Raw genomic sequence first — 26,296 nt, 5'->3', positions numbered from 1 at the left:
GAGAGGTTTAGGAACCAAAATGAGGAAACCAGGAAAAGACCCAATAATGATATTGCTGGAATGTTGGTCTTTACCTTGAGGCGGCTAAAATAGAAAGGGATAGAGGCTTATGATTATAACATGCTTTGCTTAGACCCATTTACAGTTCTCTATCTCAGGAAAGATGTTGGCCTTAGATTCATGAAAATGATATTGAACCTAAAAGAAACAACACATAAACCAAAAAAGGTTAAATTATAAGAAGTGGTTTCTTAGATTAGGGCTGGATTCTGTTGATTGAAGAGAAAGGAGTGGTTTAATTGAGGTGCACAAGGTCATTATGGACATTTTTAGAAGTAAATCTGAAACAAGTCACCTTCCTGGCAACTTTACCTTACATGAAAGGTAAATTAATTAAGTCTTGTGTCTAACAGGGTCTGAAGATCCTTCATAGAATTACAGAATCCAATGAAAACTACCTCAGAGATTCATTAGTGGACAAATTATCTGGAGGAAATATCTCCAAGGTCCTTAAAGTAGAAATAAAACCAAATTGCATTTAGAGAAACAAATCACTGCAAATGCTGGAATACCTAGATGAAAAACACGATAATGCTGGAGGAACTCAGCAGGCCAGGAAACATCCATGGAGAAAAGCAGGCGGTCAACGTTTCAGGTCAGGACCCTTCCTCAGGACTGAAGCTAGGAAAAGGGGAAGGCCAATATATAGGAAGGAAAAGCAGAGCACTGATAGGTGGACAAAAGAGAGGAGGTGGGGTGAGCATAAGGTGGTGATAGGTAGATGCCGGTAAGAGATAGCAATATACAAGTGCGAGGGAGGAGGAGAGAGCAGATCCACCAGGGGATGGGTCAAAGGTAAGGAGGAAATTTCTCCACCGCTATCCCTTTTTCTCAATTTCTCCACCTCTGCTCCCATGATGAAGCTTTCTACTCCAGGACATCCGAGATGTCCAACTTCTTCACTAACCATGGCTTCCCCCCTACAGTGGTCAAGAGAGCTTGCACCCACATCTCTGCTCTCACCCCACCCCTCCCGGACCCAACAGGGATAGGATCATCCTTGTCCTCACATTTCAGCCTACATACCCAACACATCATTCTCTGCCACTTCCGCCATCTCCAACGGGACCCCACCACCAAGCATATCTTCCCCTCCCCACCCCTTTCTGTCTTTCTCAGGGACTGCTGTCTCTGGGACACCCCAGTTCACTCCTCCCTCCCCACCCATGCTGCTCCCACCCCGGGGACTTTCCACCGCCTCTGTCATAGGTGCAACACCTGCCCCTACACCACCTCCATCATCTACATCTAGGGACCCAAACAGTCCTTTCAGGTGAGACAGAGATTCACCTGCACCTCCCTTAATATTATCTACTGCATTCGGTGCTCCAAGTGTGGCTTCCTCTACATTGGCGAGACCGAATGCAGATTAGGTGACCATTTTGCAGAATACCTGTGCTCCATCCGTAACTGCAATCTGCATCTCCCCGTTGCCAGTCACTTCAACTCCCCCTCCCACTCCATCACTGATATGTCAGTCCTCGGCCTCCTCCACTGCCAGGACAAACTGGAGGAACAGCACCTCATTTTCCATCTTGGAACCTTGCAGCCTAATGGCATGAACATTGAATTCTCCCACTTTAATTAATCCCCACACCCCTCACAGGACCCCCCCTCCCACAACAATGCCGTTTCTTTTCTTCCCTCTCCTAGCCCATCTCTCTTTTTTCTACTCCTTTTTTCCCTCCTTACCTTTGACCCATCCCCTGGTGGATTTGCTCTCCCCTCCTCCCCCACACCTGCCTATCACTGTCTTTTACCCACATCTACCTATCACCATCTTGTGCTTACCCCGCCTCCCCTATTTTGTCCACCTATCACAGCTCTGCGTTTCCCTCCTATATATTGGGCTTCCCCTTTTCCTATCTTCAGTCCTGAAGAATGGTCCTGGCCAGAAACATTGACCGCCTACTTTTCTCCACAGATGCTGCCTGGCTTGCTGAGTTCCTGCCGCATCATAGTGTTTTTCAACCAAATTATATTTACTTAGGATGAACATACCAAACAGCTAACATCTATAGGGAACAATACTTAAAAGGGAGTAAGAGATTTTGCACACATCAATGAAGGTTCATTACTAAAGCAGAGAGACTGTAAATATGCTACCAGGGCATGGGATTGTATTAATAGAAACGTGCAGCATCAATCAATGAACACAATTTTCTTACCATACACAGGTAAGCTTCGTCTGGTCAATTTTTATTCCATTTCACTCCTGCATACTGCAGGCCTTAGAACAGTTTCAGAGAAAGCATACAAGGATGATTGCTAGTTTGAAGAACCTTGGCTATTTTGAAAGACTGAGCCTATTTACCTGACATGTATAGATGTTACATCTATATAAAAAGAATAGAGGACTGGATTATATGTCTGCTGAGAATACCTGACATTAATAGTTGTGCAGTGCCAGGAGACTCAAATTTAAACTGTATAAGTGTAGGAAAAGAGTTGATGTTAGATAGTTCTTCTTTTCCCAGGGTTCTGAGCCATTGGAATAAAGGTCACTCACTGAATACCTTCATTAGTTCTCGATGGGGTAAGAAACCGTATCATGTGGGGTAAATGTGATCATGTAGGTAACACCCAGTCTATGAGATTCTGGTTTTGATTTCGTAAACAGGCTAAAGCATGGTCCAATTTTTTTTTTGCCTTGTATGCATTACATTTTTCTTTGCCTCTACCAAATTATATGGCCACAAAGAAATAAGAGGACAGATGTCAAGTCATGATGCTCCAATGATCATGAATGCTTAATGTACCAATTAGTCTTTTCCAGATTGTCAATTCTGTATATTTATATAGCTGATTTATAATTTCTTCATACAGATTCGTAAGTGTGTTCCCAAATGACCATTAACATACAAATAGAAATAAGTTTGGAAAATAGTGTACAGGCAAGTAACTGAACTTTTGGATTGTCACACATAAAAATAGCTCTGCCTCATATTAAACAGCTATTTCATTGATTTTCTAGATTGAATTCCAACACTGATTTTGGGATCTACAGTTGGCAGAATCCAATTTAACACCGATGTACCTTTGGGAATTAGACTGGCGTAAAGCCGCATCTTTCTTCCTTCCCTCTCTTCGCCTCCCCCAAGTAACCATTTGTCCATGACTCTCCATACAACAACCCAAATAAAATGGGTTATACATCTCCCAAGTAGCAAAGACAAATAGCAACAAACAATTAATCCAGGGTTCCAAATTGTATACATATAATCTTTCATCAATAGCCAGTGCCATTTGCAAAGAAACTCAATATTCACAGTAACAACACAACACAATCACAGGCACCAAAATTTATGGAGAGGTGAGGATGGAGCAGGGTGATGGTGGAACTTACAATTACTGGAAAACCCAAACTTGGAGAGCCACGACCAAACTTAATAGCAAAATATTTTATTTTTCTTTAACATATTTTCTCAGTCACAGAGACACTGGTTTTCTGTCAGGTGGAAAGACCTCCAACTTGAGGTCTGCAGCCAGGGAGTGCATTAGAATGCTGGGGAAAGGGAGAGGTTGTAAGGAGAGACTGCGAGGTAAGGGGGGAGGACAAGAGATCAGGCCTCAGCTTGGAGAAGGTGGCAGGATACAGGAATAAAATAGGTGGCCTGGAGTTCACAGAGTGATTTTTTTTTAAATAGGATCATTTAGTCCCTTGTAGCCATTTTGTCACTCAATAAGATCGTGGCTGATATTTCGTCTGACTGGCACTTTTCCTTAATATTCACAGCAGATACCATTCTCCTGGCCCACAGCCATATTTAAAGTACTGACCTGCCACTTGAGAGCAGGCTATTCAATCAGCCTCTGCTCTGCTCCAGTTAAACCAATCTATTGTTTTTAATCATGCAAGCATATTTATACTATCACTGGCAGACTGGGTAAGGTTAGATATTTATAATAATTTAAAAACCTTAAAACTTTTTCTGTCCTGGGAATAAAACTGTCCACATATTCAGCAAACAACATTGATCTACAGAGGTAAAAGTTCAGAGAACAAAAGCAAGCACAATGATAATAAAAAGCTACCATGAAGAATACAAAATCACAGACAATGCAATACCACAATTGAAGCAGCTTGGTTTTCTAGATGATTACTGGTATGAAACACTAAAAGTACACCCACAAGCAAGTTGTTTTAAAATCAAAGCATGCAGGGATTTAAGGGAACACAATAAGTCGATTTCAATGTAGCTTCCCAAACGAAGACAAGAAAACTCTTACCTCCCAATCTTTTAGTGCTGATTCACTGACAGAATACTCGCTCATTTCAGACTCCTCATTTCTTGCTGCAACCATGAATCCTGGTTCCTTGGATGACTCTCCAGTTTCATTGCCATACATGTCAGGAGACCACTGTACGAAGAAAACATACAGGTGCTCGGCCCTGCAAAGCAAAGAGTTCCCTCTGAATAAATAGCTACTACGTGCTTTGCTGGTACACTGCACCTGATGGTAGAGATTGAAAGATACCTCCTGTATAGCTGCTAAAGAGACCAGGATTCAGGTGAGAATCATTTGGTTGATGGTGGTTACAGTCCAAAAGTAGGAGACAGAGAAGCAGGAGAAAGAAACTATTTAGCCCCTTGAGCCTGCTCTATTTTCCATAGAGCTAATGGCTCATCCATGTCATAGGCCCATCCAGGTGCCTTTTCTCTATCTCCCTTAACTATAAGTGACTTTGCTTAAAGGAAAGTGGGACTGGCAGCTTGACATCCCTGATTTCAGGATTTTCAGATGAGATAGAGGACTACAAAAAGTAAGGTGACAATATTAAAGAAACAATACAAGCCACGGGAAGGGATGATATGTTAGAACGATCAACAAATAAGTTCCAGTTAAATCAATATTATTTTTAAAATCATACAAGCAAATTTATAACATTCCAGGCAGAATAAGGTTAAATTACATTTTTATAAGAATTTAAAAACCTTAAAAATTCCGTGTCTTGGGCAATAAGATTGTCCATATGGTCAGCAACAGTAAAATACTGGGCTACAGAAGTAAAAGATCAGAGACAAAAGAACAAAAAAATGGTGCAATCATATGTCAGAAGTGTACTAAAGACATCCAAACAGCTCAAGGGAAGTAACAACAAATTTGTAGACAGTAATAGTTGGGGATTTCAATAAGCCAAATATTAAATGGGATGCAGTGGGTGTGAATGGTATAGAGTGTACCAAATCCCTAAAATGAATTCAGGAGAACCTTTTTAACCAGTATGCAGCAAGCCCAAAAGGATGGAAAGGCTGATGGGGTGACAATTCCAGATTGAGTTTTAGGGAAAGAAGTTGGGCAAGTAGAGGCAGTATTTGTGATGGAGCATGTGTGAGAATATTTGTGAGAATCATGGACTGATTAGGGACAGCCAGCATGGCTTTGTGAAGGGAAGATCTTGCCTCACAAGCCTGATAGAGTTCTTTGAGGAGGTGACAAGGAAGATTGATGAGGGTAGTGCGGTGGATGTGGTCTATATGGATTTTAGTAAGGCGCTTGATAAGGTTCCTCATGGTAGGCTTCTTCAGAAGGTCAGAGGCCAAGGGATCCAGGGAAGCTTGGCTGTGTGGATTAGGAATTGGCTTGCCTATAGAAAGCAGAGGGTTGTGGTGGAAGGAGTGCCCTCGGATTGGAGGGCAGTGACTAGTGGTGTCCCGCAGAGATCAGTTCTGGGACGTCTACTTTCTGTGATATTTATAGACGACTTAGATGAGGGGGTGGAAGGCTGGGTTAGTAAGTTTGCGGATGACACTAAGATAGGCGGTGTTGTGGATAGTGTGGAGGGCTGTCGGAACTTACAGAGGGATATTGATAGGATGCAGAGCTCGGCTGACAAGTGGCAGATGGAGTTCAATCTGGAGAAGTGTGAGGTGGTACATTTTGGAAGGACAAACTCCAGGGCAGAGTACAAGGTAAATGGCAAGGTACTTGGCAGTGTAGAGGAGCAGAGGGATCTGGGGGTTCATATTCACAGTTCATTGAAAGTTGCCTCACAGGTGAATAGAGCAGTTAAGAAAGCTTATGGGATGTTAGCTTTCATAAATCGTGGGATTGAGTTTAAGAGCCGCGAAGTGATGATGCAGCTTTACAAAACTCTAGTTAGACCACACTTAGAGTACTGTGTTCAGTTTTGGTTGCCGCATTATAGGAAGGATGTGGAGGTGTTGGAAAGGGTGCAGAGGAGATTTACCAGGATGCTGCCTGGATTAGAGTATATGGAATATGAGGAGAGGCTTAAGGTGCTAGGGCTTTATTCACTGGAAAGGAGGAGGATGAGAGGAGACATGATAGAGATATATAAAATATTGAGAGGAATAGATAGACAGCCAGCGCCTCCTTCCCAGGGCACCAATGCTCAAGACGAGAGGGCATGGCTTTAAGGTTATGGGTGGGAGGTTCAGGGGAGATGTCAGGGGGAGGTTTTTCACCCAGAGAGTGGTTGGTGCATGGAATGCACTACCTGGGGTGGTGGTGGAGGCAGATACATTGGACAGGTTCAAGAGTTTGTTGGATAGGCACATGGAGGAATGTGAGATAGAGGGATATGCAGGAGGAAAGGGTTAGATAATGTGAGGGTGGTTTGATGGACGGCACAACATGGTGGGCCGAAGGGCCTGTTTTGTGCTGTATGGTTCTATGATATGGTTCAATTTGTAATAGTAATCATAATTCAGTTATATTTATATAGAAAAGGGCAAAGTTAAAATTGGAGTAAAAGTTCTAAATTGGAGCAAGGTTAGTTTTACTGGGCCAAGTGATTTAACAAAAGTGGACTGGGAAGCAGCTACCAGATGATAATAAAAAACAGAAACTGCTGGATACACTCAAGATGTCAGGTGGCATCTGTGGGAAAAGCAGCAGGGTTAACATTTCAGGTTGGAGACCCTTTGTCATATTCTAATGAAGGGTTTTTGACCTTAAAAGTTAACCACTTCTCTTCCCAAAGATGCTACCTGATCTGCTGAGTATTTCCAGCATTTTCAGTTTCATTTCAGATTCCCAGCACCTGAATTTTATTTTGATTCTAATTTATTAAACAGTAGATCAATCTCAGAGCGATGGGAGGTTCAAGAGATAAAAGACAAGCACACTCCCACAAAAGAGAGTGGGAACATCAAATTTAAGGTCTCTAGGATGACAAGATGTATTAAGGGTAGGACAAGGCAAAAAAAAGGAAAGCTTACATTTATAGTGAGAACTAAATACGTGGAAAGCTTAGAAGAATAAAGGAAGTGTTTAAGTGAAGCTAAAGGAGAAATTAGGAAAGCACAAAGCAGATGAAACAATACTGGCAAGTAAAATCAGAAAATCCAAAGATCTTTTGTAAAGACATTATAAGCAAGAGAATAAATAGGAAATGACTGGGTCTAATCATTAGAGGCCAACAAAATAACCCATACGTGGAGGCAGAATTGAGGGATAATGCCTATGTTGCAGTTAGAGAATGAATATGAAATATTAGAGTGAAAAAGCAATGAAAGAGGAAGCTTCTCTGAAAGTGGATAAAGTGGATCAATGAAATGCCAAGCTGTTGAGAGAGGCATTGAAGAAGCTCTAAGCTTTATTTTCTAATTCTCCCTGGCCACAGCAATGGTGCCAGAGGACCGGTAACATTGCACTGTTGTATAGGTCAGGAGGAAGAGATAAAATGAATAAATTAGAGACCAGTTAGTTTAATTTCAGTGGTGGGAAAATTATTTGTATCAATTCTAAGGAAGAGTGTAAACCGATTTAGAAAGACATAAATCAATCAGGCATAATCAACTTGGATTTGTTAACAATGTCTGATTAATTTGACTGAATTTGTGGAGGTAAGAAGGAGCATTGATGAGGCTCAGTGCATTTGAAGTAATCGACATGAATTTTAGGAAGGCTCTTTAATAAGTCCCATGTGGCAGGCTGGTCAAAAAAAGTAAAAGGCCAAGGAATCCAAGAGTGGCAAATTGGATTACAGGTTGGTTCAAGGCAGGAAGGGTGGGTAGTTTTGTGACTGGAAAACCGTTACCCAGTGGGGTTCCAGGCAGCTCAGTACTTGGTGCTGTTTCCTGTGATAGATATTAATGAGTCTGGCTTAAATGCAAGAGAGATAATAGTGAGGTTTGCAGTTAATTTAAAAATTAGCCATGTGGTTGACAGTAAGGAAGAAAGCTTTCAAATGTAGATAATATGGTCACTGCCCTTTGACAACGCCCTTACAATTTCCATCCCTCGTCAGGCAGCTAGCCCAGACAGCCACACTGACCGTGATACAGTGCAATCCACACCTAGGCCCACAGCTGCCCAGAGTTATCCTTCATAGCCATTTGCAGCCATCCACCAATTTGGCTGCAACCCAAAGAAATTGTAATGTAGAGAAAGACACATAGAAGACAGGCACAAAGGGTCACATGGGATATATGAACACATAAATTAGGAGCAGGAATAGGCCACTCAGCCCCTCAAACCTACTCCACCATTTAGTAAGATCACAGCTGATTGGATTGTAACCTCACTTCCTCAGTCCCATCTACCTGTAGTAACTTTCCAACCTTGCTTATGAAGTAGGCACCTCTACTTTAAAAATATTCAAAGATTCTACTTCCACAATAACACCTAGTTCTAGATTTTCCCACTGAAGGAAAGCCCTCTCCACATCCAACTTGTCAAGACCCCTCAGGATCATGACCCTCACTAACTTTTATAGATGCATGTAGTTGCCGTATCGTGACTTGGTACGGCAACTGGTCTGCCCGAGACCACAAGAAACTGCAGAGAGTTGTGGACACAGCTTAGTCCATCACGATAAACAGCCTCCCTTCCACAGACTCTGTCTATACTTCTCACTGCCTCGGTAAAGCAGCCAACATGAAGACCCAACCCACCCTGGACATGCTCTCTTCTCCCACCCTCCCATCCGGTAGAAGATACAAAAGCCTGAAAGCACATACTACCAGGCTGAAGGACTGCTTCTATCCTGCTGTTATAAGGCTATTGGTCCCCTCGACCAATATGATGGATTCTTGACCTCAGAATCTATCTCATCGTGGCTTTGCACCTTATTGTCTGCCTGCACTGCACTTTCTCTGCAACTATAACACTTTATGCTGCATTCTGTTATTGCTTCTCCCTTCTTTTTCCTCAATGTACTGATGTGATCAAATGATCTGTATGGATGGCATCCAAAACAATGTTTTTCACTATACCTTGGTACTTGTGACAATAATAAACCGATTTACCAATTTTTATTTCAATCAAATTGCCTCTCACTATTCAAAACTACAACAGGAACAAGCTTAACTTGTCCAGTCTTTCCTCATAATCATTACAGGTTTCAGTCTAATAAACCTGTGAATTGCTTCTGATCCATTCACATCCTTCTTTAAGTAAGGATGTCAATACTGTCAGAAAATATCAACCGAGTAGCTAGAAGGATAAAATGTGGGATAATGCACTTGAGGAGGGAAAATGGGAGAAGACTTGGTAAAGAAGAGGATAGTAAGACATTTGTTGGGACACGGTAAAATTGGAGCAAATCCCTACAGTTCCCTGAATGTTGCAGGAGACAGACAGAATGGTGAGGAAGGCTGAATGGATATTGGCCTTTATGTCTTGCAGCAAAGAATATAAGAGCAGGAAAATATTGCGAAACCCACATGAAACACTGATTAGACCACAAGGAAAATATATCAGAGAGGGTGCAAAGGAGAGTTACTGGATGCTTCCAGGGCTGCAGAATTATTGTTGTGAGGACAAACTGATCAGGCTGATGTTGTTTTCTTCAGAATAAAGACTGATGACATAAAGGGGTCTAAATAGGTTGAACAAGTTAATAATTAGGGAATATTGGTTTGATTGGTAGAAGAGAACTTAAAGATTTTTTCACCTAAGTAATCATGGGATTTAGAATAGTGCCTGAAGATAATGATGGAAGCAGAAAAATCCATCATATTTAAGAAGTACCTGGCTGAAGCATCATGGATCCAATGGGCCAAATGGACATCTAGTCAGTGTACAAATCTATCCCCCATCAGCAAGGCCTCAGGTATATCAGTTCTTTCTGGAAAACAGACCCAACAAGTTCCCCTCCTCCGACTGGCAGAACTTGTGCTTACCCTCAACGACTTCTCTTTCGGCTCCTCCCACTTTCTCCAAACCAAAGGTGTAGCCATGGGCACTTGCGTGGGCCCCAGTTACATCTGTCTTTTTGTTGGCTACGTGGAGGAATCCATGTTCCATGTCTAACCAGGCACGACTCCCCAACACTTTCTCTGCTACATTGACGACTGCATTGGGGCTGCTTCCTGCACCCGTGTGGAGCTAGTCAATTTCATCAACTTTGCTACCAACTTCCACCCTGCCCTCAAATTCACCTAGTCCATCTCCGACACCTCTCTTCCCCTTTCTTGATCTCTCTGGCTCCATCTCAGGAGACAGATTATCTACCGACCTCTATTACGAACCCAGCAACTCCCACAGCTACCTCAACTACACCTCCTCCTACCCTGTCACTTGCAAGAAGGCCATTCCCTTTTCTCAGTTTCTCCATCTGTGCCACTACTGTTCTCATGATGAGGCCTTCTATTTCAGGACACCTGAGATGTCCTTTTTCAGGAAACGGTGATTCCCCCTACCACCCCCACACCCCACACCCCCCCCCCCCAGCAGTATTGATGGAGCCCCTACCCGCATCAAACTCTATTTCCCACAATTCTGGCCTCACCCCATCCCCCCCCTCCAGATATAACAGGGATCGAGTTCCCCTTGTCCTCACCTACCACCCCACCAGCCTAAGCATCCAACATGTCAACTTACACTTAACGCGCCTGAACTTCTAGCATATTGTGTCTAATTCTGGACACTTCCCTTGAGGAGAATGTCAGGACCTTGAAGAAGATACAAAGAAAATTTACCAGAATGTGCTGTGGACAAAGGACTTCAGTTACATGAATAGGGATGAGAAATCAAGATTGTTTTACTTCAGAACAGAAAATGATAAGATTAAATTCAATCCAGATATTCAAAATTACAAAGGGCTTTATATAGTAAATCGGGAGAATGTATTTTCATTGACTTGACTGTCACTAACCAAAGACAGGTAAAAGAGATCTGAGTAAAGAACCAGGGATCAGATTTTGGTATTGGTTTATTATTGTCACTTGTACCGAAGTACAGTGAAAAGCTTGTCTTACAAACCAATCGTACAGGTCAATTCATTACACAGTGCAGTTACATTGAGTTAGCACAAAGTGCATTGATGTAGTACAGGTAAGAACAGTAACAGTACAGAGTAAAGTGTCACAGCTACAGAGAAAGTGCAGTGCAATAAGGTGCAAGGTCACAACAAGGTAGATCGTGAGGTCATAGTCCATTCTCACTGTATAAGGGAACCGTTCAATAGTCTTATCACAGTGGGGTAGAAGCTGTCCTTAAGTCTGGTGGTACGTGCCCTCAGGCTCCCATATCTGCTACCCAATGGAAGAGGAGAGAAGAGAGAATGTCCCGGGTGGGTGGGGTCTTTGATTATGCTGGCTGCTACACCAAGACAACAGAGGTAAAGATAGATCCAAATGCAATTTCCATACAACAGTGAACTTCTTTAAATTTAAATTTAAAAAAAAAATTTTAAATGTTTTAAAATTTTATTTACAGCGTGGTAACAGGACCTTCCAGCCCAACGAGTCCGCGCCGCCCATTTTAAACCCAAATTAACCTATCCGTATGTCTTTGCAATATGGGAGGAAACCGGAGCACCCGGAGGAAACCCACGCAGACACGGGAGAACGTACAAACTCCTTACAGACAGCGATGGGATCGAACCCCAATTGCTGGCACTGTAATAGCGTCGTGCTAACTGCTACGCTACCGTGCCTGGATAATGTGATCTGGAATGGACGGGTAGCTTTTTTGAAGTGCTGACACAGGAATAATGCACCGAATGGCCTCCTGTACTCTAAAATGCTGTAGTTCTACTGAAGGGCAAATAAATTTGTTCTATTTAAACTCAGAATGCAACATTCTGAATGGCCTGGTTAATCAGAACCTGAATCAGAGGAGCAATTGGACGTGTTTCCATTTGTCATTTCGAAACCACTTTCATTCCCGACTTTCTATATTTAAACCAAAATCAACGCACAATATTAAACCAAATAAATCAACAAATGAGATTTGGAGGTGAAAGGACAGGGGAAAAACTGAACCACCCAATATTCCAGCTACTGAAGAAAATAATGCAAATATTCCACAGGGCAGGCAGCATCAGTGACAAAAGAAGCAGTCATTTTGTTTTCAGATCGATAGCACTTTTCCAGAACTGCTTCCCTCTCTATAGATAACGCTCAGACTGCTCAGTATTTGCAGAGTTTCCTGCTTTTGTTTCAGATTTCCAGTATCTGAAGTTTTTTGTTTTAGTCCAGCTGGTTTCTATGTAATCATAAAATATTTAGTGTGGAAATCAATATGCACAAAGTTAACTGAAAGAAATCGATACAGTATTATTAGCTCAAAGTGCAAAGCTTACGTTTTAACTGCACCATAAAAAAGTCATAAACCTAATTACTACAGTTATGCAGACTGTGTTTCAAGTTCAAAACATGACTGCAGAGCAACAGAACCATTTGGTCAAAGCTTGAGTCAAAAATGAGAACCAGCAAGAAAGTCCTTCATATGCCTTCAAAACAATGAAGCAGAGGTAGTACAAAATGACTCAGACCCAGATACTGCACAATTATTACGATTCCTGGAAGCGCAATCTATTTTCAGTGGAAAATAAGTAAGTTTCCCTACTGTAACTGTATTAAATTGATACATCAGTAGCAAATTAGATATGGAGCAGTAAAAGTGCAATAGCACTAACAATCTACAACATTGAAAATAGCTATCCAAACATTTGTATAAACGACAACATGTTCTTCGTAAGCTTCCAATCTCTGTATAATTTCACATTATTTCACGACACTAGAAGCCAGGTCATTCTACTGCAGTATTTGCATGTGCATTCCAAGTTGTACACCATCCCTGTTGAAAATATATTGTCACATTCTTTCATGCTGATTCACTCACCACAGCAATGTCCATGTTCCCTCACCCCATATATAACAGTGAGTCACAAAAGTTACTCCACGATAAATGTTAACCTCACAGTGGTGCTCACCATCCAAGTGATAACAAATAAACAAACAATAAAGAGAAACCCAAGTACTCATAGTGACAAAGGTTTGCATGTTGCCATTGTTCTGTAATCAATTGTCTCAGTATTCTTTTCTGCCCAGAGTCAAGCACATCAATGTGCCAATTATATTTATACATCCAATTAAGACCAACATGACACAATCATTGACTAATCAACCTTGTCCATTCTGTTGCTCTCTGCCTTTTCTAATATTTTTATGCAGCATTCAGTGGATGCTTTCCTCCACTTCAAGTGAAGGAAATCTCAAATACCCATAAAGAATGACCACAACATCTCCAGGCATAGGTGGCTCAGCTTTGGACTTCACAGTGTTCTGGGCAAGCTGGGCGATGGGCAACAAGGAGTTCACAGTCTGTGACAATGGTGGAGCATAAATGCTTTCACCCTGAGGGAGAACAGCAAATCATGTTCTGCTCTCCTTGGCTTGGGCATGGCTGGAGTGCTGCAACACCTTTAATATCCCTTTTAATATTGGAATTTGGATTAATGAAGATAACAGCAAACTATGTGTGGATAACAGAATTCAGAGCTCTGGAGCGCTTACCACTTCTATGCTGGAAAGAAGGCTTCCAGACTCCTTGCAGAGGCTTAGTGCTATTCAAGCCCAGGCTTCCAGACAACTCACATGGGAATTCTAGCACGCTAGGCAATGCACCCAACACATCACTGTGAATATCCATAACCCTTTGTCTGTAGGATACACCACTGCAATCCTCATCTGTACTCAAACAGAATTGGTGTGTGACCTCACTCACTGGCAGGCTGGCATGATCTATCCACTCCCTCTGGTCTCGCATAAGTGCACATGCATGCTCATGGTGAGGGGAGAGGGTGGGTACAAGGAGTCATTGGAATCTAATGAGGCAAAAGAGACCATGGAATGAGAGGGAAATGGATGGTGCAAGTTGAATTGGATATGCACTTTTTTGTCTGATTCTTTCATGGAACATGGACACTGTCAGCAAGGCCAGAATTTATTGTACATCCTTAATTGTCTTGAGAATATGGTGATTAGTTGCCTCTTTGATCCACTGCAGTTCATATGTGAAGACTGAGTGGTCTGATTCATTACTTCAGATGGGTCGCATGCATGTGCTGGAATCACATATAGTTCAGACTGAATAAAGATAAAAGATTTATTTCCCTGAAGGACAACAATCTGGAATACAAGTTCAGTAACATAACCACAATGCTATGGTCACCCTCAATGCTCTACTATCCTCTGACGATCACAGACTATTTAGCCAATGATCCCATCAATAGCCACCACCCTCTTCACAATGCGCTTTCACCTGTGCTGATCTGCTGCAGCAAACTGCAGCTTTGTGCTTTTCCTGTAAAAGGGAGCAATAGTTAAAGTATTGGAATGAAGTACCTGCTGCATTTGAATAGCTGAAAGTGTGTATGATGTACATTGGTATTGGTAGAGTGGCAATTGCACAAGTTTGTTAAATGCAAGTGCTGATTGAAAGAGATTATATAACAGAGATGCATGACTGGGAGCAGAGCAAGCATGAAGATTTTCCAGTGTCTGGTAGAGGGAATTTGTTGCTCCTTTACTGGAGTTGATTACATGTGTTTACTTCTATCAGCAGTGTAGGTATTTACGCATTTCTGTGGACACCTTGTCTCATTGCCTCTGCAAGTTTTTAGTCTAGAAGGCTTAATGAGCCCACAGGCATGCAACCTTTTCTAATGGGATTCTCTAATTGGATTCCCTCTCCTGGGTCAGTCCATTCCTAACCTGCACAATGACTTCCAATAGTAGCTGAATTCATTGGTCACCGTCCCTTTAAAGGCTGGAAGCCACTATTTTTAAATGTGGATGATAGAAGACTTGGCAATATGGTGAACAGTAAAGCAGATAGTGAGAAATTGCAGCAGGATACACAGTAAACAGGCTGGTAGAATGGCCAGACAAGTGACAGACAAAGTTTAATGCAGAGAAATATGCAGAGTTGCGTTTTGGTAGGAAAAATGAGGAGACACAATATCGAATGAAGGACGCCTTTCTAAAAGGGGTGCAGGAGCAGAGGGATATGGAACAGGCAGGTTGAGAACGCAGTTAATAAGGCTGGACTTTATCAATAAAGGTATGGAGTTTAAAAGCAGAAAAGGCAAGTTGAAACTTTATAAAGTACTGGTCTGATCTGAACAGGGGTATTATGTTCAATTCTGATCATCTCATTACAGGAGAGATGTGAAGGCATTCGTGAAGGTTAAGAAAAGCTTTGTGAGAATAGTCCATTGGATGGGGAACTACAGCTACAAAGATAGGCTGTTGAGGCTGTACGGTTTTCTTTAAAGGTAAGGCTGACAGAAGATCTGAAGTATATGAAATGATGAGGGGTCTGGATAGAATGGGTACAGGCAACTCCTGCGCTATGGCCATTTGGGTTATGGAAATTCATCATTACAGAATTCACAATTCATTACCCAAAAATAAGAGATAAGGAATAAAATTTCTCTTGGAATTAATGTGAATAAAGGTAAGCAGATCAACGCAAAATTCTTGATGCAAGTGCAGATGATGTGGCTTCGTGACATAGAAAATCACGATACAGACTCTTTTTTTTAGGAGTGCAACCCCCCACCTGTAGTGGGAAATTGTTCCTGTTATTGGAGGGGTGAAGAAGTGGAGGTCATATGTATAAAGTAAAGGGGAAGATAATTAATAGTGTCAGGAGGAAAATCTATTCTTATGCAGCATGTAGTTGGAATCTGGAAAGCACTGTCTGCAAATGAGATGGAGGCAGGTTCCACTGTGGGCTTCAAGAGAGAATTAGATAAATATAAGAAGAAGAAAAATTTGCAAGGCTACAGAAGATCAGGCCAGTGGGTGGAACTGATGAGTTGCTCTGGTAGAGAGCTGGTATGGGCATGAAAGGCCTAACAGCTTCCCCCTGTCCTGTAACTATTCTATGATGCCAATTGGTACTGGTTTGTTTCACCAGGTGCACAGACTTCTGAAATTGCACACACAGTGGTTAAAACATCATGACTGGTGCCTCCAAAGAGCACACATTATTGCATCTGATATGCTAATGAAAATCATGCACGGATGGCAATGAAACAAACTGTGCAGGTTCCCAGACAATATCATTTTAGTGCATGATTTTATATACAGTTTCATTTCTAATTAGACTGAAACTTTAGTAACACTTAGATGATTTTAAACAATCTTCTTCCCATTGAACACAGCTTATGCAACAAAGCTACATATAAACTATTAATTTAAGTTAATGTGGAAAGCAATATACTTCTAATATTGGTAAAAGTAGGTAGAAGGTCTTTCAAGTTGCACCAGGCTAAACCGTCCTGACCTATTAAAATAAAAATTTCCATCCTTCATCATCAACAATGTACGAAGGTCAGTGATTTAACTAAGGCACAGTGGTAGCCAAATGGACAGTTAGCTTATTTACCATACATAAAACTTTCACACAGGAGTTTCCACTGTGTACCCTTCAGATCATGAATCTTGGTAGAGTTCCAGTGTGAGTCCAAGATAGACTTACCTTTCATGTGGCACTGCAAACCAATATTCATGTTTCCTGTCCCTCTGAGCATACTGTTGCATGGATGCACTCGCTACAGACACAAATGTCTTCCTCATTGGTTTCCCAACTCTCAAGCACAAGAATTTATGAGATCGATGTCGTCTTTTCTCCTTTGATACAATATTACCTGTAATGCAATATTAAAAACACAATAATTAATCCCTTTTGTTTGAAGCTCAAATTTTGTTTTGTGAGTGCACAGGGTGCAGCTTCACCAGGAGTGCAAAATTTGGGTATTTATTAATCCTGGGAATTAATGAAAGGGGAAAGAGGTGCTGTTTTTAGGCTCCAAGACTTGTGATAGTTTGTGTTAGCTTAAGGCATGAAGCACTTAATTTTGAGTGTTTTATGTAACACTTAAAAATATTGGAATGTAGTATGGGCTATTTATTGCAAATAGATAATCAAGTAAATAGAAAACTGAATTAATTGAATGTGTAAATCAAAATTTGATAGGGATGGCAGGACAGATGCATTGTAGTTGAAACTTGTGGGAGTTACTGGAGATCAGCGAGAACCCCAGTAGTCTCATTTGCAGAAGAGCCTGCATATTGCATATTGAAAAATATTATGACGCATCAGTGAAAGAGAGGGTTAACTGGACAGTTTGATCCAGTTCACAGTCACCTCTCTTATCATAGAGTGGTTACAGAACAGGAGGATGACATTTGGCCCACAGTGTCCCTTTAGCTCCACCAGAGCAATTCATCAGTTCCAACTCTCAGCCCCTTCTCCACACCCTTGCAAATTTTTCCTAGCCATAAACATCGCCAATTCTCTCAATGGAATCTGCCTCCACCACAGATTACAACAACATGCTACATAAAAATGGAGATACAAGAGACTGCAGAAGCTGGAATCTGGAGCAAAAAGCAATCTACTCCCAGTCCTGATGCAGGGTTTTTTGACCAGAAATGTTGACGATTCCTTTCCTCCCAAAGATGCCATCTGCCACTGTCTCTCAACTCCAACAACCCCTCCCCCCTCCCCTATCTGGTGAAACCTGCCCATCAGCTTGCACCCCTCCTCAGTCTACCAATCACCTCAGATCCACATCTCACCACTTCCCTTCTCCTCTTTATACTGGCCACCTTCCCTGTCCACTCTCAATCCTGATGCAGGGTTTTGACCCAAAACATCAACAATTCCTTTCCTCCCAGAGATGCTTCTCGACCTGTGTTCCTCAAGCAGATTTTTTGTTGCTGCATAAAAATGACTTGCCCATGTCACCTCTTGTCCTCAACCTCTCCAGCAGTGAGGGCACCCTCTCATTATCCACTCAGTCCCAATTGTTCATCACATCACATACTTTATCAGATCTCCCCTAAACTTTCTCTTCTCCAAAGAAAACAATCTGAGACTCTATCCTTATAACTGTAGTCCCTCATCCAAGGAACCATTCTTGTAAAATTTTCCTGCACCTTCTCTAAATCTTCACACGAGGCAATCAGAATTGAACGCAATATTCCAGTTGAAGCCAGACCAGTGTTTTATGAAGGTTGAGCACAACTTCCCGAATTTTATACTCCATTGAAACAGTGAAGTTGTGTATGCCTTAACTTTTTCAACTTGCCACTTCTCACTGCCACTTTCAAAGATTAGTGCCCACCCCCCGCCCACTTCTGCATCCCTTTTAGAACAGTATCCTTTATTCTATATTGCCTCCCCTCATTCTTCCCACCAAAACGTATCACCTCCACAGTAAATGGCAACTGCCACTTATCAGAAAGTGGATTTGTGCAGGATCAGAGACAGAAGGATATGATTGAGTCAGGCAGGTATGGGAACCAGGATGTAGTGATGCAGGACTCTCAGCCTCTGATGTTGTCCAGCAGGTATGAGGTACTTGCTGTCTGTAAGGATGTGAACACAGAGAGGACGAGCAGTTCAAGAGACCACTTACAAGAACAGAAGACCACGAGGGTCGGCCACTTGGCCCCTCACACCTACCCTACCATTTAATATGATATGCCTGATCAGCCCCAGGCCTCAGCTCCTTTTCTGTGCCAGTTCCCCTAGTTCCCCAAACTTTCAAGAATTTATCTACTTCCTCTTTAAATACTTCAAATGATCTAGCCTCTACAACCATCGGATAGAGAATTCCAGTGATTTGCCATCCTCTGCAAAAAGAAATTCTTATGCACTTCAGTTATTAATGTTTTCTCCCTAATCTTGTAACTATCTCTTGTTATTCAAAACCCTCTGATTAGCAGAAACATCTCAACATCTACCTTGCCATGCCTCCTTTGGATCTGTGATGGGTGGTGAGGGAACCAACAAGAGGGAATAACCTACTTGATCTTGTCCTCACCAATCTACCTGTTACAGGTACATCTCTGTCATTGGCAGTATCAGTAGACCGCTCAGTCATCGTGGAGACAAAATCCCATCTTCACAGTGAAAATACATTTCATTGTGTCGTGTGTCACAACCACATGCTACACAGGCAGACTGCGAACAGATTTAGCAACTCAGGACTGGGCATCCATGAGGCAATGTGGGCAATCAGCAGCAGCAGAAATGTACCCGTCCCCAATCTGCAACCTCATGGCCCAGCATATCCCCCGCTATACCACCACCATTAAACTAGAGGATCAACCCTGTTTCAATGAAGAGTGCAGGAGGGCAGGCCCAGAAGCAGCACTAGGCATACCTCAGAATGGGGGATCAACCTGGTGAAGTTACAAGACAAGACTACTTGCATGCCAAACAATATAAAGATCATGGAATAGATAGAGCTAAACAATCCCACAACCAATGGATCAGATCTCAGCTCTGCAGTCCTACCACATCCAGTGATGGGCAAGTAAACAACTCACTGGAGAAGCAGCTCCACAAATATCCCCATTCTTAACAATGGGGGAGGCCAGCACATCAGTGCAAAAGAGAAAGCTGAATCATTTACAATAACCTTCAGCCAGAAATGCAGAATGGATGATCCATCGTGGTCTCCTCCTGTGGTTCACAGCACGATAAATTTAAGTCTTCCACCAATTCCATTCAGTCTATGTGATATCAGGAAACATTCCATGGATTAGAGAGTATTAGCTATAAGGAGAGGTTAGACAAGCTTGGATTGTTTTCTCTTAAGTGTCAGAGGCTGAAGGGTGATTTAATACGAGTATTAATTATGAGAGGCACAGATAGGGTGAACAGCCAGAGTAATTTTCCCAAGGTGTAAATGTCATACTAGAGGGCATAGCTTTAAGGTGAGAGGGGGAAAGTTTAAAGATTTACGAGACAGGTTTTTTTTTGCAGAGAGTAACAAGCGCCTGGAACATGCTGCCGGGAGATGTGGTGGAAACAGATACAATAGCAATGTTTAAGAGGCATTTAGACAGGCACATGAAGAGGCAGGGAATGGAGGGACATGGGACATGCAGGCAGATGGGATTAGTTTGGATTGGTATCATGGTCGGCACAGACATCGTGGGCGGAAGGGCCTGTTCCTGTGCTGAATTGTTCCATGTAAATCCAACCCAGCCAATAACCACCCCATTAGTCTACCCTTGAACATAAGCAAGTGATGGAAGGGGTAACTGAAAGTGCAATCAAGCATCACTTGCTTAGTAACAACCTGCTCACGGAAGTACTATTCGGGTTTCGCCAAAGTCCTGACCTCATTACATCCTTGATCCAAATATGGACAAAGAACTGACCTCCAGAGGTGAAAAAGAGAGTAACTGCTCTTGACATCAAGGCAGCATTTGATCAAGTATGGCATCAAGGAGCCCTGGCTAAACTGGAGTCAATGGGAATCAGAGGGAAAACCAAGGAGAGAATTTACTGGTCTACACTTTGGCTGCACTGAAGGACAGCACATCGACCAAAGAAGATGATTTGTAATAAGGATTATGCATAATCGTTGGCTCTTTTAATTTTCAGAAAGATTGGGAAAATCAAATTACCAAAGCTAGACTTGATGATGGGTTCATGAAAAGTATTCAAGACCATTTTCTAGAATAATAGTTTGTGGACTTGACCTGGAACAAACTACTTTAGATTAATTTGTGATCTCTTGGTAGATGATTGTCTGGGGAAGAGGGACCAGAACTTGATAGAATTTCAATTTCAGAGCACGAAACTAGTCTGAAAATAGGGTGTCAAACTTTACCTAAGGCAATTACATAAATGTGACAAGAGATCTGGCCAAAGTGATACAAAAAGCAGGGTCAGACAGTTAACCATAGAACAATACAGCACGATACAGGCCATTCGGCCCATGTTGTGCCGCCCTTCAAACCACATCAAAGCCTATCTAACCCCTTCCTCCCACATATCCCTCTAACTTAAATTCCTCCATATGCTTACCTAACAATATCCTGAACTTATCCTATGTATCAGCCTCCACCACCAACCCAGGCAGCGCATTCCATGCACCAACCACTCTCTGGGTGAAAAACCTCTCTCTGACATCTCCCTTGAACTTCCCACCCATTACCTTAAAGCCATGTCCTCTTGTTTTGAGCATTGACACCCTGGGAAAGAGGCGCTGGCTGTTTACTCTATCTATTCCTCTTAATATTTTACATACCTCTATCATGTCTCCCCTCATCCTCCTTCTCTCCAATGAGTAAAGACCTAGCTCCTTTAGTCTCTCCTCATAATGCATACTCTCTAATCCAGGCAGCATCCCGATAAATCTCCTCTGCACCCTTTCCAACACCTCCACATCCTTCCTATAATGAGGCGACCAGAACCGGACACAGTACTCTAAGTGTGGCCCAACCAGAGTTTTGTAAAGCTGCATCATCACTTTGCGGCTCTTAAACTCGATCCCACGACTTATGAAAGCTAACATCCCATAAGCTTTCTTAACTACCCTATCCACCTGCGAGGCAACTTTCAGTGATCTGTGGATATGAACCCCCAGATCCCTCTGCTCCTCTACACTGCCCAGAATCCTGCCATTTACCTTGTACTCCAGCTTGGAGTTTGTCCTTCCAAAGTGTACTACCTCACACTTCTCCAGATTGAACTCCATCTGCCACTTGTCAGCCCAGCTCTGTATCCTATCAATATCCCTCTGCAAGCTTCGACAGCTCTCCACACTATCCACAACACCACCAATCTTTGTGTCATCTGCAAACTTGCTAACCCAGCCTTCCACCCCCTCATCTAAGTCGTTAATAAATATCACAAAAAGTAGAGGTTCCAGAACTGATCCCTGCGGACACCACTAGTCACAGCCCTCCAATCCGAATGCACTCCCTCCACCACAACCCTCTGCTTTCTACAGGCAAGCCAATTTTGAATCCACACGGCCAAGCTTCCCTGGATCCCTTGGCCTCTGACCTTCTGAAGAAGCCTATCATGTGGAACCTTGTCAAATGCCTTACTAAAATCCATGCAGACCACATCCACTGCACTACCCTCATCAATCTTCCTGGTCACCTCCTCAAAGAATCCTATCAGGCTTGAGAGGCAAGATCTTCCCTTCACAAAGCCATGCTGGCTGTCCCTAAGCAGTCCATGTTTCTCCAAATGCTCATAGATCCTATCTCTTAGAATCCTTTCCAACAGCTTACTCACCACAGTGTAAGGCTCACCGGTCTGTAATTCCCTGGACTATCCCTACTACCTTTTCTGAATAAGGGGACAACATTCACCACCCTCCAATCCTCTGGTACCAAGCCCGTTGACAACGAGGACTCAAAGATCCTCCCTCGCCTCATGAAGCACCCTGGGGAATATTCCGTCAGGGCCTGGGGACTTATCTGTCCTAATATTTTCTAACAACTCCAACACATCCTCTCTCTTAATATCTACATACTCTAGAACATTACCCTCACCTACACTGTTCTCAGCATCATCGAGACCCCTCTCCTTGGTGAATACTGGAGAGAAGTATTCATTGAGAACCTCACCCACTTCCACAGCTTCCAGGCACATCCTCCCACCTTTGTCTTTAATCAGACATACCTTTACCCTGGCCATCCTACTGCTCTTTACGTACGAGAAAAAAGCCTTGGGATTCTCCTTAACCCTACTCGCCAAAGCCTTTTCATGTCCCCTTCTCGCTCTCCTTAGCCTTTTCTTAAATTCCTTCCTTGCTACTCTATATTCCTCACGAGCCCTGTCCGATCCTTGCTGCTTACACCTTATGTATGCTGCCCTCTTCTTCATAACTAGTTGTTCCCCCTCTCGTCACCCACAGTTCCTTCACCCTGCCATTCCTTGTCTGCCTCACCGGGACAAATTTATCCCTAACATCCTGCAAAAGATCCCTGAACATCGACCATATTTCCATAGTACATTTCCCTTCAAAAATGTCACCGCAATTTACTCTCCCAAGTTCTCGCCTTATAGCCTCATAATTCCCCTTTCCCGTCCTCTTTGCTCCTATCCCTGTCCATGACAATTCTAAAGGTTATGGAGCAATGTTCACTATCCCCCAAATGCTCACCCACCAATAGATCTGTCACCTGACCCGGTTCATTACCTAAAACCAGATCTAATATGGCATTCCCTCTCGTCGGCCTGTCAACATACTGTGTCAGGAATCCATCCTGGACACACTTAACAAACTGCACCCCGTCTAGACCTTTGGCACTAAGTAGGTGCCAATCAGTATTTCAATAGTTGAAGTTTCCCATTATAATAACCCTGTTATTTTCACATCTCTCCAAAAACTGCCTCCCAATCTGCTCCTCAGTATCCCTCCTGCTACCGGGGGGCCTATAGAATACTTCCAGGAGGGTAACTGCCCCTTTCTTGTTCCTAACTTCCACTCATATTGACTCTAGAGAGGATCCTTCTACATTATCCACCCTTTCTGCAGCTGTAACTGTGTCCCTGACCAGTATCGCCACCCCTCCTCCTGTTCTCCCCCCTCCCTATCCCTTTTAAAACACTGAAAACCAGGAATATTCAATATCCATTCCTGCCCCGATGTCAGCCATGTCTCTGTAATAGCCACAATATCATAGTCCCATGTACTTATCCAAGCTCTCAGTTCATCTCCCTTATTCCTGATGCTTCTCGCATTCAAGTAAATGCACTTTAGCCCATCCACCTTACTACTTTTGTAGCCTGTACTCTGCTTCTCCTTCCTCAAAGCCTCTCTACCTGTCAGATCTGCCTTTTCCCCATCCACTTCTTCCTCTGACCTACTCCTCTGGTTCCCTTCCCCCTCGCAATCTAGTTTAAACCCTCCTGAACCACCCTAGCAAACCTGGCTGCAAGGATATTGGCCCCCCCCTCAGGTTCAGGTGTAACCCGTCCTCTCTGTGCAGGTCCCACCTTCCCCAGAAGAGATCCCAATGATCTAAAAATCTAAAACCCTCCTTCCTGCACCAACTTCTCAGCCACACATTTATCTGCCCTCTCCTCCTATTCCTACCTTCACTATCGTGTGGCACTGGCAGCAATCCTGAGATCGCTACCCTCGAGGTCCTGTCCTTCAGCCTAGCTCGCTAAACTCACTTTTCAGGACCTCATCCCTCTTCCCACCTATGTCGTTGGTAACAACATGAACCACAACTTCTGGCTGTTCTCCCTCCCGCTCTAGAACCCTGTGGACCTGATCAGTGCCCAGACCCTGGCAGCTGGGAGGCAACATACCATCTGGGATTCATGCTCACTGCCACAGAACCTCCTATCTGTTTCCCTGACTATTGAGTCCCCTATCACTACCGCCTTCCTCTTCTCCTCCCTTCCCTTCTGAGCAGCAGGACCAGTCCCAGTGCCAGAGACCTGGCTACTGCTGCTAGGCCCCAGCAGGTCATCTCCCTCACCAGCCTCCAAAGCGGAAAACCTGTTACTCCGGGGTCCTCTGCTCTATCTGCCTGTTCATTTTCTTTTTCCTTTTCCCTCCCCTGACAGTTGCCATTCTATCTACTTCCTGGACTCCAGAATTACCTGCTCTAAGGGGGGTGACCGTCTCCTGATGTACAGTATCTACAAAACTCTCCCCCTCCCCGATGCTGTGCAGTGTTTGAAGCTGTGACTCCAGCTCATCAATTCTGAGCTAAAGTTCCTCCAGCCTCAAGCACTTAATGCAGATGTGGCCATCTTGGACTGCAGCAAGGTCCACGAGTTTCCACATCAGGCAGCTGCAGCACACCACCATGTCCTCCATCTGAACTAATTCCTTTCCTTTTCCCCCTAGTTTTTCCTACTTAAAATTTTGTAACAGATAAACTTTACCTTTACCTACCTACCAGCTACTCACCTGCCTCGTCCCGTTACACTGAAGCCCCTTAAGCCCCTTCTGCTCCCTCTCACTCTGCTGCCGGCTCCGACGCTGCCCGCTGGATATGGCGGTTTGCTTTTTAAACTGTCCGAGCCACGCCTGCACAGTCCAGCCCCCAGTCCTCCCGATTAAAACTTACAAAACACTTAAAAAAGAACCTTATAAAAATCTAACCCCAATAATAACAACCCTATTAAAAACTAACCCTTATAATTAAAACCCTAAATATTGTATAATTGTCAACAAATATGTATCCAGTGAGGAATATTCAACTGGAAAGGAAATCTATCCACAGCTCGTTAAAATGGTATCAGATTGAAAGTAAAGGCTTACAATGTTGTGAAGAATACCCTGACGATGGGAGAAGTTAAGAAACTAGCAAACTAAAATCTGAAATGAAACAGAAAACGTAGGAAATACTCAGAACAGGGAGCATATGTTGAGAAGGAAAGACTTAATGTCTGAAGTCAATTACTTTTCATTAGAAGCATGACTAAAAAATTTCAGCATTTCTTTTTTTTATTTCAGATTTCCAGCATCTGCAGTGTTTTTAATTTTTGAACAATATTGCACAGCCATTATTCCCTTTAACTCCAATAGACCATCAGTGGAGAAGCTAGTGAAAGATGTAATCTTGTCCACAGACAATTGTGGAGGAACAACATACAAAGGTGGATATAACTCATGAGGAGCTTCTGCTCATAAGAAATGCCATTTTCTAATCTGATGCAAAGAAGACTGCAAAAAAAAAGTGATGAGGTTTTAACTCACCCATGATTAATCATTACAGCAGGGATTCTTTGAAGGTTCCCATACTGAAAATAAAACCACATTAGTATTCACCCACTGAACCTGTGGTTAGAGCCACCTCTCAACAAACATGAAGCATTATTTAACACCAATTAGTTGATTTTATTAAGAGTCATTTAAGATTTTAAATCAGTTACATTTATTGAAGGCCGTTTGATGTCTTTGTGGCTATAATTTCATCAATCAAATAAGCGCCAATAAGATAGATTGTGATGTTTATTTCAAAGTAGCCGTTTTAAATTATTGGCAACTCTTTCCTCAATGGGAGCTGCTTATCCAATTAGTTGGCTAGATCACCATTGGCTACCATTGTTGCATAAAACAGATGGAACACCATGCAAACTTGATGGGCTAAATGTTTTGCCTTTGCAAACAAAAACTTTTCCATCCCTGACACAAAGTTAATGGACTCAAAAGCATGCAAATAAAATTCAAGTAATGTGTTGACCTCATCAAGGCTCCATGAAAAGCTAAACTGTGTCTGCTTAACCTTGCTAATAC

At 42.7% G+C, this 26,296-nt stretch overlaps 1 protein-coding gene across 4 annotated transcripts in view; it reads right to left on the bottom strand.

Annotated features, from left to right (window-relative positions):
• Nucleotides 1-26,296, bottom strand: part of oxr1a (oxidation resistance 1a) — a 387,780-nt gene that overhangs the window by 50,314 nt on the left and 311,170 nt on the right. For all 4 annotated transcript variants that reach the window (XM_052023890.1, XM_052023892.1, XM_052023891.1 and 1 more), the window contains 2 exons: nt 16,750-16,918; nt 4,291-4,453 (listed from right to left, as the gene is read on the bottom strand). In XM_052023890.1, the coding sequence (XP_051879850.1) occupies nt 4,291-4,453; nt 16,750-16,918 (332 nt within the window). The remainder of the gene's footprint in view (nt 1-4,290; nt 4,454-16,749; nt 16,919-26,296) is intronic.

This window comes from Pristis pectinata, chromosome 9, assembly GCF_009764475.1.
Source record: "Pristis pectinata isolate sPriPec2 chromosome 9, sPriPec2.1.pri, whole genome shotgun sequence".
In the NCBI taxonomy this organism is placed as follows: Eukaryota; Metazoa; Chordata; class Chondrichthyes; order Rhinopristiformes; family Pristidae; genus Pristis; species Pristis pectinata.
This window is presented reverse-complemented; position numbering and strand designations above follow the sequence as displayed.